Here is a 14,339-nt window from a genome sequence, read left to right on the forward strand (position 1 = left end):
AGCTATCTCTTATCTGATGATCTAAGGAAGCAAATGTTTTGTAAAGATGTAACTTAAACTGTAAAAATGTCGGTGATGTGAAAAATTCTGTCCACACAGGTAAACGGCATCGACCTACGAGGAGCCACGCATGAACAAGCAGCCGCAGCGTTGAAGGGAGCTGGACAGGTGGTCACCATCATCGCCCAGTACAGACCAGAAGGTGAGTCAGCACAAACACAGGAACCCTAATCCGCACAAACATACACGGGATAATGCCTAAGTAGGTCTCCCGTACCCCACCGAGTGATCAGGCCGAGTGACGGCTCACCTTGTTTCATCGCTAACTTTATTCACACATCAAACACAGGACTTCTCCTGAGGAGATCGTTGTTCATGTCCCGCGTGAAACCAATTATTTTTACTGCGTTAACCACGTTAACCACGCGCAAACCTTCTGCGTACACTTTCTCTAAGTGTATGGAAACAAACGCTGGAACCGTCACACAGGAAAGGGATCAGGGTTTTGTCCTACTTAGACGACCTAATTCGTTTCACCCCCTGCCAGAAGAAAGCTGCTCTCCAGACAGTGGAAGTCGAACAGCACCTGTAAAACACTGAGTCTCACCATAAACTGTCAGAAGAGCTCTCCACTCCCCGCCCAGTCATTAATTTACCTGGTTGTGGAATTCAGACACAATGAGAGCAAAGCTGTCTCCAACCAAACTGGATGTGCCCTACAGAGTGGTGACGGCGCAGTCAGTGATGCGTCTGCTAGGTATGATGTCAGCAAGCCATGTGGTTGTCCCCCAGGGACTCCTCTACATGAGGAAAAATCCAGAGGTGGTTCGGCTGCCTCCGCCTCGATCCAGTTCGGCACAAGAGGCAAATGCTGACCATCCTTCCCTCACTGCAGTCAGACCTGGCATACTGGGAAAAAAAACCCTGTGTTCTGTAGTTGTGGGTTCCCCTCGGGAGAGTGACGTCACACAAATCAGTGTACATGGACGCGTCCCTCTCCGGATGGGGTGGGATGTGTCAGTCTCAAGATGTGGGTGGAAAATGGGAAAATCCTCCATCCCTCCACATAAAGTCTCTGGAGCTGGCCACGGTTCTGAAAGTGCTGAAGTACAGCGGCAGCGTACATCAACCGACCGGGCGGCGTGCGCTCAGCCCGCCTGCTAGGAAATAGCCAGGAGCCTCCTGCTGTGGTCACACTGACACCTCCTCTCCATCAGAGCAGTGTACATCTCTAGGGTACGGAACCGCACTGCCGACTTAAAGTCTCGCGGATGTCCGGAGTCCCGCGCTCGTTCAAATGTTTGGGAACAGGTTTTGGGAAGGCGAGGGTGGATCTGTTCGCCTTTTCTCACCTGCCGTGGCCCAGAACTCTCCTCTACGCTTTTCCCCTCCGATTCCTCCGATTCCTCACCTTTTTAGCGCGCATTCAGGAAGATAATCTACCGGTCATTCTGGTGGCACCAGAAGCGCGTCATGGTTCCCGCCCATGATGCAGCTCCCATGGCACAGAGATGCACTGTCACAGCTGGAGAGCCCTCCACCTCCTGGAGATAGCTGAACGGGAGCACTTCCTGTGCGTTCTCTATCACGACAGTGGGATTGACTGCTGTTACTGCACGCTCTGGGGGTTCCCCCCTTTTGAACCGATAGCCCAAATCTTTCTCAAGATGCTATCTCTTAAGACACCACTTCGTCCTAGACCTGACATCGGCTAAGAGAGTGAGTGACCTATGCGCGCCGTCGTTCTCACCATCCTGACGGAAGCACACCGACTTTACAGCCAAATCCTTCATTTACACCTTAAATCTTAGCAAACAAATTTTGGGTCAAGAATCATTTCTCTTCAGGGGTTCTTCCCTTCACCTCATCAGAATCAGGCAGAATAAGTGTCTCACCGAATCTGCCCATTGCGCGCTTCGTCTCAGTGTGTTGTATGCACAGCCAACATAAGACGGACACAGCAACTGTCCATTCATTACGGAGGGCAGGCGAGGCGTGGCTCTGTCAAAACAGCATTTTGTCTCACCGGCTGTTATGATGCCATCACACAAGCCTAACAGTGCATCGGGAATGGAGCCTCCGCAGTTTGTCCGGACGCACTTCACAAGAGCTTTATCCTCATCTACGGCCCTTTTCAGAGGGACGACAGCAGCAGCATCCTGGGCCTCGCCATGCCCTTTCATCTATTTATATCTGAGTCCTCCCTGACTCCTTCGGTTTTAAAAGACGGCAGATGAAGCTTGCCTGATCTGGCGCTTTTCGCACGTGTCAAGAGGTGCACCTTTAATCAAATGATCACAAATGAGTGGTCTTCATGGGGACCATTATGGTACATAATTGACTCTTTTGATGCAGCAGTGCTGTGTGTTGCTGTGTGTGGAGAGAGGGACATCACTTGCCCCTTTTTTTCTCCAGGTTATCCATGGCACAGCCAGCGCCTCCCTCTTCTTACACATGGCATTTAACGGTTTGTGAATCAGTGTATGTTATCTGCTTATGGACCTTGGTGTCACGGTGGGGGCATAGACTACATCGGCATCGCCCTTAACCACACAATAGCGACAACTCTTAGAGGGCGAAGCCTTTATGATGTAGAACATTAGTGATGTGTTTTACCTTCTGAGCGTAGGCGTAGCCCTCTAAGCTGGCTCCACCTATACGCCAGCTGAAGAAATGCTGGTTTGAATTGGGAGCAGAACTGCGGTCGCACAGCTGTTATCTGTCGCAAGTGCAGACGTGCTGTATGTGGGGCCTGTGCTGAACGCAAAGGCACAAAAAAAATCTTCACGACTGCACATGTGCGCGGGGGATAAACCCCGATAGCGAGAGCTCTTCGACGCCAAAAGTCCAGACATGTTGAATCATCTGAAGTTTTCTTACACACAAAGTTTCTGTAAAGGGTTTAGTAATGATCTGATTCAACAAACACCATTCTGTTTGTCTTAAATGTGTTTGTGGTTTCATAGTCCTGTAGCATCAGCATGTAAAATTGCAATAACCCATGCGGGGCATGTTCATGCTAATTCAAATCTGCCCGACTGTCTGCCAACCTTCTGTAAGTTACGTGAAGTGGATCAGACAGCTTTGACTGGTGGCATGCCTCCTCTGATTAAGGTCAACAGCAGCAGCATCTACTCGAGGCTGTGGAGGCAGTGACTCACGGTCAGAGACCTCTCCGTGTCTCAGAGGTGCCAAACTGTCCAGACCCGTATATACGCAGAACACATCCAGGTTCTTTTCTCTCAACATTCAAGAAGTCACAACCTTAATCTACGGAGGAAAGCCACTTCTTCAAGAGGCTGGTCTCGGTGTTAGATTGCTTTTGCTTCTCAAACATGACCTGTTGTAAAAAGATGATGAAAAATGTATATCCCAAAAGCTCAGACTGACTTTGCTCCGTCTCACAAGAGACTCTTCAGTAGTGTGGCAAAGAAAGAAAGAAAGGCTCCCATCTTTCTGTCTGAGGTGACTTCTTACCGCTGACTAGCTGGGCTCTTAACACCTCTGGGACTAACAACTGCTTTCTCTTCTCACCCATCAGAACTTGCTCTATGCTCACCGCGACGGGCCCGCTCTCCTGCACCAGGTTTGTGCCGTTGGCACCTGTGGCTGCTCTGAGCTTTAGCATCATTCACCACTAAGTGAATGTGATGATCACAGACAGTCTCTTCACCCCTCTTCACCAAGCATTTGACCCACTGAAGCACACCCGATCCTTCCCCTCTCCCCCAGCCTGTTTGACTCTCACTCACATGCACTTTTTGAAACCCTCCTGACTTTACCTTTTGTTCCTGTGCTCCCAGGTCGTGACCCCTTCAAACACTGTCCTTTCTTCTTCCCCTTTGAAAATGTAATTTTAAGATAAATGTGCGTATCCTAAGTATGTTTTAGAAGGATGTCACCGGTACATACAGCAGACACAGTCACTCATGCACTGCAGCTCAGTCTGAAGGCTCTATAATGTTCATTATTTGCTGGATAGTACCTCCTGTACAGTACCAGGGGAGAAATGCAGTTTTATGTGGAATATGTCTTCCTTTGTAAAGCATAACATAAGTGATGTTATGCTTTACAAGAGGTCAGTGTCAGCAGGCTGCTGGATGTTAGTTTAAAAAGTGCTCTACACCTGTGTAAGAAGAGACATTTGCCTTTAGAAACACAGGAAGGAGCAGGCAGAGAGGCTTCTGGGAGCCGATATCACCTCCATAGTCCTCCAGAAACTTTGCAAATGCGTGAAGCACAGCTACTTGAGAGGAATCAAGTCATGGTTATGATGAGACGACGGTCTCATCATATGAGTTTCATCTTCATTAGTAATTGGCAACAGAAAGTGTGCAGTAGCTTAGATACAGGCTGGATGAGGTTTGCTTTGTAACATGTTCTCAGTTTTGTCTGACTCCAGTTAATCAGTAATGAGTTTAGTTATAGCGTTAGGATGGGAGGATAGGATTAGAGTTTTACCATATGTTTTTTGTTGTTGTTTTTCACTTATATTCCACACACACACACACAATCAATCAATCAATCAAACTTTATGTATAAGGCACCTTTACAACATGTCAAATGCAAAAATTCAAAGTGCTGTACAGACAAAAAAGTAGAACGTTAAAAATGGATTTAGAGATTAATGCACACCAAAACACCAAGATAAAAGCTCATTGAATAAGAAAACAATAAAATATGGGTATTTAAGATAATAAAAGATAAATAAAATACAAGGAAATAAAAATAACAATAAAATAAATAAATACAGATTGTGAAACTATACAAAATAAGCAGATTGTATTCAAATTTTAATTCAATAAAATAGAATAAAAGAGATAATAATGATCAGCAATAAAATGTTGATTAAACAAAATAGATTAAAATAAACACACTATAATGATGATGATAAATAAAATAAGTATTAACAAAAAAAAACATAAATTTATAAAACACTACATAAAAGCCAGACTAAATAGATGTTTTTTTAATTTACCTTTCATTTCCTCTGGAAGGTTGCTCCAGCGGCTGAAAGCAGAAATGTTTTTGTTCTGCTTTGTGGAATAACTAAAAGAGAAGAAGCGGAGGATCTGAGGGGCCTTCCTGGTTCATTAACCAAAAGCATTTATGCGAGGTAGTCTGGTGCCAGGCCATGTAGTGCCTTATAAACCAATAAAATCATTTTAAAATCAATACGAAAACTAACAGGTAACCAATGTAAAGGTTGGTTTTAGTCCGCACTCACACATAGGTTAAAGTGGCTTCAGCTGCAAAAGTCAATGGCTATATCTATTACCTGACAATAAACTCCTCATATCATTGGAAATCTAGGAACTTCATAATGTGTCTCTCAGCGCCAGATTTATGATATAACTGTTCATGCATTATCAGACATATGCAACGACTGATTGAGCAAACAAGTGGTGCTTGTTTGGTGCGTCCGTTTGCACGTATCTCCGCCCTTGTATGGCTTATGAGCAGCCACAGGACAGACAGAGAGAGAGAGAGAGAGAGAGAGAGAGAGAGAGGTGTTTGTCTCTCTCTAACTCGGTGCTGCACTCTGGAGTCACAGAGTTGGATTGTGTTGTAAAGAACAGACAGAAGAGGGAGAACCAGAGGAGCACAGTAGTAGAGGATATAACATCCCAGTGAACATGCAGACAGGTAGGTGAGACCTATTTTAGAGTAAGATGAGCAGAGAGGGAAGATAAGTTCAAGGTAAAAACTCTAAAAGATTAGATTGTGATTTTGCATTTTGTTGTAGATGATGATCCAGTATGAAAGTTTCCTTTGCACATGTGAAGCCTCAGCCTTGATATTTCTTTAGTAGCCTAACCCATGGGATGTTGAAGAAGCACATCAGTGTCAGTGTCAGCATGGAAGAGTTTGATGCCAGTGTGGCAGCCTGTAGACAACAAATGACAACATATTTAGTATTTTTTGTCTTTATTTACAGTGTATCTTTTCATGTCCTGGTGTCTAGATTGTGCAGTCAGTGGTTGTGTTGTGTCATGGCAGAACATGTCAAGTCTCTTTTCTGGTTGATCTTTTTAAGTGACACATTAGCCAGCCATGCCTGAAGTCATCTAGCTTTCTTTCATCCTCATAGTAGCTGCACACAGCTGTCAGGAAAAGCACACTGACGGACTGACACATCCTGACATCCTTCTTTTACTTTGCTAAGAGCGGTTCAGTTCACGGCTTCACTGACTGGATGCATCGGTGTAAACTAAAGAAATGGATTTTCAGTTTAATGGTAGACGTCTGTGAATACAGCAACACAAAGAATTGTCTGATATCTATCCCCTCGTACATAATTCCCTTAATATGTTGAGGTATTTATTATATAATTTTTTGTATAGAGAAATTTAAGTCACAGTTAAGTTTGGCTTGCAGATTATTAAAACAAATTAATGTCAAAAAGTTGTTCATTACATACAGTTTGGCATGTATTGCACCAGTGGTTCCCCTTTAAGATAAGATAAGATAAGATGAGCCTTTATTAATCAGGTGTCAAAGCAGCAACATCTGCAAACATCAGCAAACAGAGTGAAACACAGGAGAGGTAAAAGTATACAAAAATTTTAGACCGCGTTAAGCAGAAATATAATTGTTTTAGTTTAACAACTGCAGTGTTGGTGACAAGTTGGTAGCAATTTAATTACATGTCACCAACAAAAACTCAGTGTTGAAATATGACTATAGATATTTATCTACTGCATGTATCCATGTACTTAAATAATTGCATCCAGTGCACTGTGTTAATGTCATCATAAAAATGATCATTTTGATTGCAAATTTCCCTCGAGCACACTTCCTTCCTTTGACTTTACTGCAGAATAATTGAGACATTTCACGTAATAAGGGACACTAGTAGTACTCATATTTCTATTATTATCTCTGCTATTATTACTGCTATTACTATCATTATTAGTCCTGTGTCTATTATTATTGTAGCTGTTGTGCTATTATTGTGGTTACTGTGCATCTTCTCTCTTTCTCAGAATGGTCTAGACCTGAATTGAAAAAATAAAATTAACTTTCAGCTCTGTAGTAGCATCATCGGGCTGAACTCTATAATCTTGTCTTGCAGAGTATGGGCGTTTTGAGGCCAAAATCCATGACCTGCGGGAACAGATGATGAACCACAGCATGAGCTCCGGGTCGGGATCCCTGCGAACCAATCAGAAGAGATCGCTCTATGTGAGGTAGGTCTGTCACGTACACATACATGTTCAAATTTGAGATCTGTGACTGAAACAGAAGAACATTTCTTATAATAGCAACCCCCCATGGACCAACAGTCACTATTCTCTCTGACCTGGTAAAGCTGAATTAGAAAAGGATGGAATGATAGTGAAGAAACAGGAAGTCAGTGCATTTACAATACTAATCCTGATATCTTCCACTGCTTAACAGGGCACTGTTTGACTATGAGAAGTCAAAGGACAGCGGCCTCCCCAGCCAAGGGCTCAGCTTCAGGTACGGGGACATCCTCCACGTCATCAACGCCTCCGATGATGAGTGGTGGCAGGCCCGCCGCGTCACCCCGCACGGGGACAGTGAGGAAATGGGCGTCATCCCCAGCAAGAGACGGTGAGCAGTGGACAGAAATCCGTCTCTGGTTTGCGGGAAATGCTAGGAAGCCTGTCGATGATTTGTGAGACTGATATTGATTTTCCAAAAAGAGGAACAATCATTAGTCAGTGAGGCGACGGCGCTTCCGTGATTGAGATGAAGGGAATATCTTTTGAAACACAGACAACAAGACACAGACAACACAACAACGTATTGATACAAACAATGACATCAGGAGTCCCCTACAAAGGGAAAACAAATCATCCTTCGCTAGAAAACACACCTGTGTTGAGATGAACCCAGTACATACTGTACGTGCCGGCACATATTAGACAGCTCATTGACATCATCTTGATATTCAGCTGCGTAAATAGTTTGCAGCAGCGACTGAGTTTGAGACTTGAGTTGCCAAAATGTTTCAGCGTAGTGATTTTAATTCATCTCTGTGGTTAATGACTGACTCGGCTTTTTGCTTGGCAGGGTGGAGAGGAAAGAGCGAGCGCGTCTAAAGACCGTGAAATTCAATGCCAAGCCGGGGTCATTTGATTCAAAAGCGGTAAGTATTTTTTATGAGAGCTGCAAAGTGGTTTCATGGTGTCGCTCAGATATAACTTGATATATCTTGAAATCTTTACAGTGACTGTATGACTACTCTATCATCTGTCAGATTGGTTCTTTGGTTGCTCTCACTGCAGTTTGATGTCCATGCTTAACTTAGTCTGAACACTTAGATGATCATCATCATCATGTGTGTGTGTGTGTTTCTTCATTTACATCAAAGAAACCACATTTTTAAAAAATCAGGTAATGACAAAACCAATGTCCTCTTTCTACTGTTTTATGCTATTTTATGCAAGAAGAAGAAGAAGCATCATAAGAGTTGGGCTTGTTTAGATTTTCTGTCATCGATTTTTACCTTCCAATTGTCAAACTTTCTGCTCCATATGTACTTTCCACACATTTCATTTATACGACTATATTAAAATGTCTATTCTACCAGCTTTGAAGCTAAACCCACCATGGAAGGGGTGTAATGTTCACCTTCCGACACATCTTCTGTAACAAACATGAACTTTAGGAAGGAAATGTCTGAAGTTTGTGCCGTTACACTCGAGCATGACTCCACATGGAGCCCTCAAAACTGCAGCTGTGTGAATATACATCCACATCAACAGCAGTATTTTGTCTTCAAATCAATCATGATCTAGACATGCATCTTCATTATTTGAAGTCTCATCCTCTTGAGTTCCATTTCTTCCTTTCCATCACTGCATGTGTGGGGTTTTTTTGTGCTTATGACAATATTTTCTATGACTAAACCTCAGTTATGTTACTTCTCTCTCATAGCATGATCTCAGTAACTCTTTTCTCACCTTGCTTTTTACTTTAAATGCCTCTGATGCAACTGTGGCACATCAAGACGTTTATCTGACTTCCCCACAATCAGCTCGTCGTGTTTGCTGAATGAAACGCACAATGACAAACGACTCAGTAGGGACACAATTGAGACTTAAACCTGGTTTCAAATTGGTTAAAAGAACTCATCGTGGTTTCCTTTTCCAAAAGTATCACTCAAATAGCATTAAAGCTGGGGGGAGGCAGTTTATTTTTGGTGTTATTGGGCAAAAATTCTATAATAACTTTTCAGCATATTGTAATTCAAGTAGGGTGGGCAGTTTTCTGGAAACGTCAAAAAAGCCTTAATTTGAAAGTATTGCCCTCATCTGTCCTAAGCCCCTCCCACCAGACGAGCACGGGCTTCAACCTGTAGTAGTACTAGTCATTCACATCATCCTTCATACAGTAACCTGTAGGAGTACTAGTCATTCACATCATCCTTCATACAGTAACCTGTAGGAGTACTAGTCATTCACATCATCCTTCATACAGTAACCTGTAGGAGTACTATTCTTTCACATCATCCTTCATACAGTAACCTGTAGGAGTACTAGTCATTCACATCATCCTTCATACAGTAACCTGCATGTTTTGTCTTTTTTTGCCCAAATAAACGATTAATCAAAATTGTTAGTAATTATTTTTCTAAGTGGTCTAACTGGAAATAGATCACAGCATCATTTTAATGAGGATCTTAAATAACTGTAGCCTACTTTGATAATTTTCTGAACTATTATAGTCAAGTGAAAACAAATTCCCAATGAAATTATTTTCTTATAATCTGGGAGAAACAGATGTTCAGACTTCTTGACGTCCCACTTTCTGCAAGCAGTTGTTTTGTCTGCATGAACGTGACAGATCTACCTGTTTGCCCCATGCTTTCTCTCCCCTTCACAGTCATTCAATGACAAACGTAAAAAGAATTTCATCTTTACACGAAAGTTCCCGTTCTACAAGAACAAAGAGGGTGAGCAGGATGGCAGTGATTCAGACCGTAAGTAAGCTCACAGTAAGACACACGTGTACCTCCATGCAGAGAGTGCAGGTCACATGTAGGGCTGATGAGGGGGACACACAGGTGTATTTCAGGAATAGAGGTTTCACGGAGGCCTTTCCGGCTTCCTCTCATGATCATTTCCTGTTGTCTTCTTTCTCTTTCCGTTGGATCACAGTCAGAGACATTCTGGCTCAGACGCTGATCAGTCAGCAGGAGACAAGCCAAGTCAATGCTGTTCATTTTGGTGTGACACATTGTACGACCCAGTTTCCCTTCAGAGATAATTTAGGTTCCGACAATGCGTGCCATCATGTTGTAATTGCTGGCTGTTTAGTGTCTGGACAGAGACAGATCTGTGGGTCTGCAGCGCCCTCCTTTCACTGCCTCAAACCTTTTTGCTCATGTTGCGGCTGTCCTCCTTCCTCTCTTTCTTCTGTTCTGGCTTTCTTTTCACGGCCAATAGGACATCCTGGGGATAGGTGATGATGGGTATGGGACAAAGACATTCAGTAAGTTGTGAATGATTCCCCCCGACAGCAACAAACTTCCTCGTCTGAACGTGTTTCTCTCTTGCCTGCACTCTTGCATGCTGCATTTGTTGGATTTGTCTTGCTTCTCGGTGTGCAGTGTGACCTCTGTCACCAGGCGTAAAGCAGCTTCACTAAACTCAAGCTTTGGAGGGTATTTAGGTTTTGGCCTCTCTGTTTGGTCTGTTTTATGGTAAAAAAAAAAGTGCCATTGCTAAGTCAAAGTAGCTTGTCGCAAGGGGTGACATGAATTCTTATAAAATGTTGTTTTAAATATGATAGTCACAGGAAATAAGTCATGTAAGGATTTCTTATTTCTTATTCTTGGGAATCAGGATTGATCTTTTGGCTCAAAACAATAATTTAAATGGAGTCAGAGGAGGATAAGATGATTTATTTTATTATTATAATACAGTTAAAGTGGCTGGCTTTTCTTCCAGCTTTATATAGTATGATGTCTACCAGTCCGGTTATTTTCAGTGGTGTACGGTATTAATGTATGTCCATTTTCACACTTAAACTGTCTGGGTGAAGCAGGTACTATAAGCCACCACAGTGATTATTGTGTACTGGAGCTTCCCAAACGTATATTGGCATGCTGGACAGACATTGTTTTATAATTGCACCCCTTACTGACGCCTTTCCTTAGATGTTGATAATGTTTAATGCATGTTTGCATGACACTGGCTTAAACAACGTAAGTGTTTTTTGTCTTTGCTTGTGAGCATGTCCGTTTGAAGCAGAATTTTGGAGCACGTCACAATGCCGTCTGTTCGTTTTGTAAGCTATTGTATAATGTGTTGGAGTAAAGTTTCAGGACACAGGCAGCGTATACTTTCATATTGATTTAAGTGATACATTACTTTGGAACCAAGAACCTTTACCCACTAATCAGTTATTTTCTTGTGTAGGTTGAATACTTCAGGGATTCCTGTTATAGTTTAATGTTTCTGCTCCTATCACTTGATGCAGCATGAGAAAAAAAGTGTTTTTCAAATAACCTTATATCAGCATTTCTCATTGAAACCATATGAGCTGCAATTAACAGCATCATGAGCTCAGCAGGTTTTGTTTAAATCCCATATTAGTTTCCTGAGGTCCTGACGTCATTCACTTGGGAGGCTGGAGAAGTGGGAGATATTAAAATATCAATAAACATCAATATTTCCATATGAATAAATGAAAATGTTTAATTCGTTGGATCAATTTGAAATGGCAGTTTACTATGTGATTCATTTATTCAGCATGAGAAGTGTGCATCACCAGGGCCAGAGAAGTAGGTCATCAGTAAGATACACCCAAAATAACTGACATATGTTGCTATAGTTGTCTTATGGCCAAATATAGCCAAAAATGTTGCCTATGTCAGTAATGAGTATTTGTCCAAATAACATTTTTTCACTATGTACCCCACCAGGGAGTCAAGAGGATGTGATTCTCTCATATGAACCTGTGCTACGGCAAGAAAGTAAGTATTTAAATGTGTCATCAATGCTAATCCTCCACATGTGAGCCACTGTGTATTAATACGCTTCACTCACTGGATACTGTACTATCGTCAATTTAAACATAATAGATAGTAATTTATAATAACTAACTTTATATCAGATATGAGAAGGAGAGTATTACCCATAAAGTCCAGTAGAGGGCGGAGCCTGTGTGAGTTAGAACTTGTTACTCATATTTATGTTATAAACACATGAAATAAATACACCTCCATACAAATCGTACATCTTTCATGCATAACAAAACATCTGTGTTGTCTTTTAAAGAAATCTTTTTTTTCCCTTTTAGTTAATTATGCCAGACCCGTCATCATCCTCGGACCGATGAAGGACAGAATCAACGATGATCTGATATCAGAATTCCCAGACAAGTTTGGGTCTTGTGTGCCACGTAAGTAGTTGATGGAAATAGAGCAGGAATTTATGTTGTATTCATGCTGTTAGATAATAATAGTTGTAACATGTAGCATGATGTGCTGACAGTGAGAAGAATCAGTGAAATCCTTGTCTGTGTTTATTGATGTGTTACCCTGCTACTGAATCAGTCATGACCATGATCACATGAGGAGTCAGTCATCCCACCACAGTTCTCTAATGTACTTCTCTACTTTAACTCACTGCTGGCTTTTGGTCTAAGGAAGATATATATAAAAACAAATCAAACATAGAATAAAGTGTAATGTATTTCCTTTTTAATTATGCATGTACTGTGTTATAATTAAAGGAAAAACATATGTTAAATAACACTTATTTCACTTTTTGTTTTATAACTGAATGGACTGGTTTTCATGCCACATTAAAATCAAATCAAATTGAAAAAGAAAAAAACTTCTTTTGCAACTCCTAAAGCCATTCATCCAAAGAGTGAAACAGATGTAAACTACAAATGTGTTCAGAGATCTACTGTAGGCCTCTAGTTTCACGGCTGTAAACTGGTGGTAAGGGCTGATAATGCCTCTTCCCAATCGTCATGAGAGACCATGTCTCACATCAACATGAGAACAAGAAATGTTCACAGGAACACAATCAGCAAAACAGAAACAACACAACTACCCAATAAACAGGAATTAAAAACAGTTACAAGAATCATAACAACGTCAGATAATAAAGCTTTAAAATCATGACTCTAGTTTGAGGGCAGTTTGCAGTTCATTCCATTACAAAGGTGCATAGTACCTGAAACCAGTTCTGCCAACATCAGTGCATACTTGGGGGATAGATAAGGTTAAGTAGTTACTGGATTGTGTACTGTAGTTACTAGATTTAGCCTGTTGAACCCTAGCCCTTTCCCTCGGGAAAGAAATGCCTAAAATAACTACCCATAATGAATCAGGCATAGCTCCTCAACCATAAGGCTTATATGCATATATCTGGTCTTCTTTGAAAGTTAAGAAGATAAGGAATATGAATCCATTTTAAGTAAACTGAAATATATTACCATGGAGATTACAGTGGGGATGCAATAAAGGAAATATGTTTATCCTCACTCTAGTATGCTGCCGGAGTGATTTAAATGGAAGGACTCTCTGATTTGTGTTTTTTACGTGTGTCTGACCACAGTTCATATACATGTAACCCCATTTTGACTCATCCTAACGAGAACACCTCACTCCTCTCTGCATGTAATGTTTTTTCTTTTTGCATGTTTTGATTTACTCATTTCTTTTATTTCAATGTACCTTTCAAACCACATAAAGCTGCTAACAGTTCAGGGCATCAAGGTGAGTGAGTGGATGAGCTCAGTTGATTCGTTCATCCCTTTGTTTAGAAAGCCAGTAATGTGGAGTAACGTGTCCCCATAAATACTTCTACTCCTTTTGGAATTACTGTTTGTGTAGAATCAGTTTGAAATTGGGACACTGGTTCTATATATATATGTTTGAATCAGATAATAGTACACTTGCTACCTTAGTAGAGTAATAGCTATCCTCTTCTCTTTAAAGATATCCAGTGAAATTTGCTCAAGACGTTTCTTTGCACATTGTATGTTAACAATGTACAATAAGGAATTCCTTATTTGCCAAAGCTCTAAGAATAATCCGTCTGTCGCACACAAGTGGAGAATCCACCCCACCTGCCCTCTGTGTATTATCTAATTAATGAAGTAACAAAGTAAACGTGTAATTTAATGTACCGTTTTTGCTCACTTGTGCAAATTTCACGACAAGCTCTTAAACATGTGAGTGGATATCTTTAAAGGTGAACGTGTGTCGCAGTTCTTTAGAGGATTCAGCCATAAACAACCACGAGGTCGGGATCGGTAGGATTTGTTACGGCACAGAGCCGTCCTTAATAAATGTCACTCTATTTGTGATGACAGCAGGAACATAATTTGAAGAAACATTGGCACCG

General features: G+C 41.5%; 1 protein-coding gene across 28 annotated transcripts in view; it reads left to right on the plus strand.

Annotated features, from left to right (window-relative positions):
- Nucleotides 1-14,339, plus strand: part of dlg2 (discs, large homolog 2 (Drosophila)) — a 162,331-nt gene that overhangs the window by 140,589 nt on the left and 7,403 nt on the right. For 16 of the 28 annotated variants that reach the window (XM_037749468.1, XM_037749472.1, XM_037749474.1 and 13 more), the window contains 9 exons: nucleotides 100-202; nucleotides 3,542-3,586; nucleotides 7,076-7,190; nucleotides 7,402-7,578; nucleotides 8,041-8,116; nucleotides 9,856-9,952; nucleotides 11,900-11,950; nucleotides 12,277-12,378; nucleotides 13,685-13,708. In XM_037749468.1, coding sequence (XP_037605396.1) covers nucleotides 100-202; nucleotides 3,542-3,586; nucleotides 7,076-7,190; nucleotides 7,402-7,578; nucleotides 8,041-8,116; nucleotides 9,856-9,952; nucleotides 11,900-11,950; nucleotides 12,277-12,378; nucleotides 13,685-13,708 — 790 coding nt within the window. Of the gene's footprint in view, nucleotides 1-99; nucleotides 203-3,541; nucleotides 3,587-7,075; nucleotides 7,191-7,401; nucleotides 7,579-8,040; nucleotides 8,117-9,855; nucleotides 9,953-10,418; nucleotides 10,465-11,899; nucleotides 11,951-12,276; nucleotides 12,379-13,684; nucleotides 13,709-14,339 lie in introns of all 28 variants that reach the window. The other 12 variants (XM_037749457.1, XM_037749473.1, XM_037749477.1 and 9 more) reach the window with 7 other exon arrangements.

This window comes from Sebastes umbrosus, chromosome 17 (assembly GCF_015220745.1).
Source record: "Sebastes umbrosus isolate fSebUmb1 chromosome 17, fSebUmb1.pri, whole genome shotgun sequence".
Lineage (NCBI taxonomy): Eukaryota > Metazoa > Chordata > Actinopteri > Perciformes > Sebastidae > Sebastes > Sebastes umbrosus.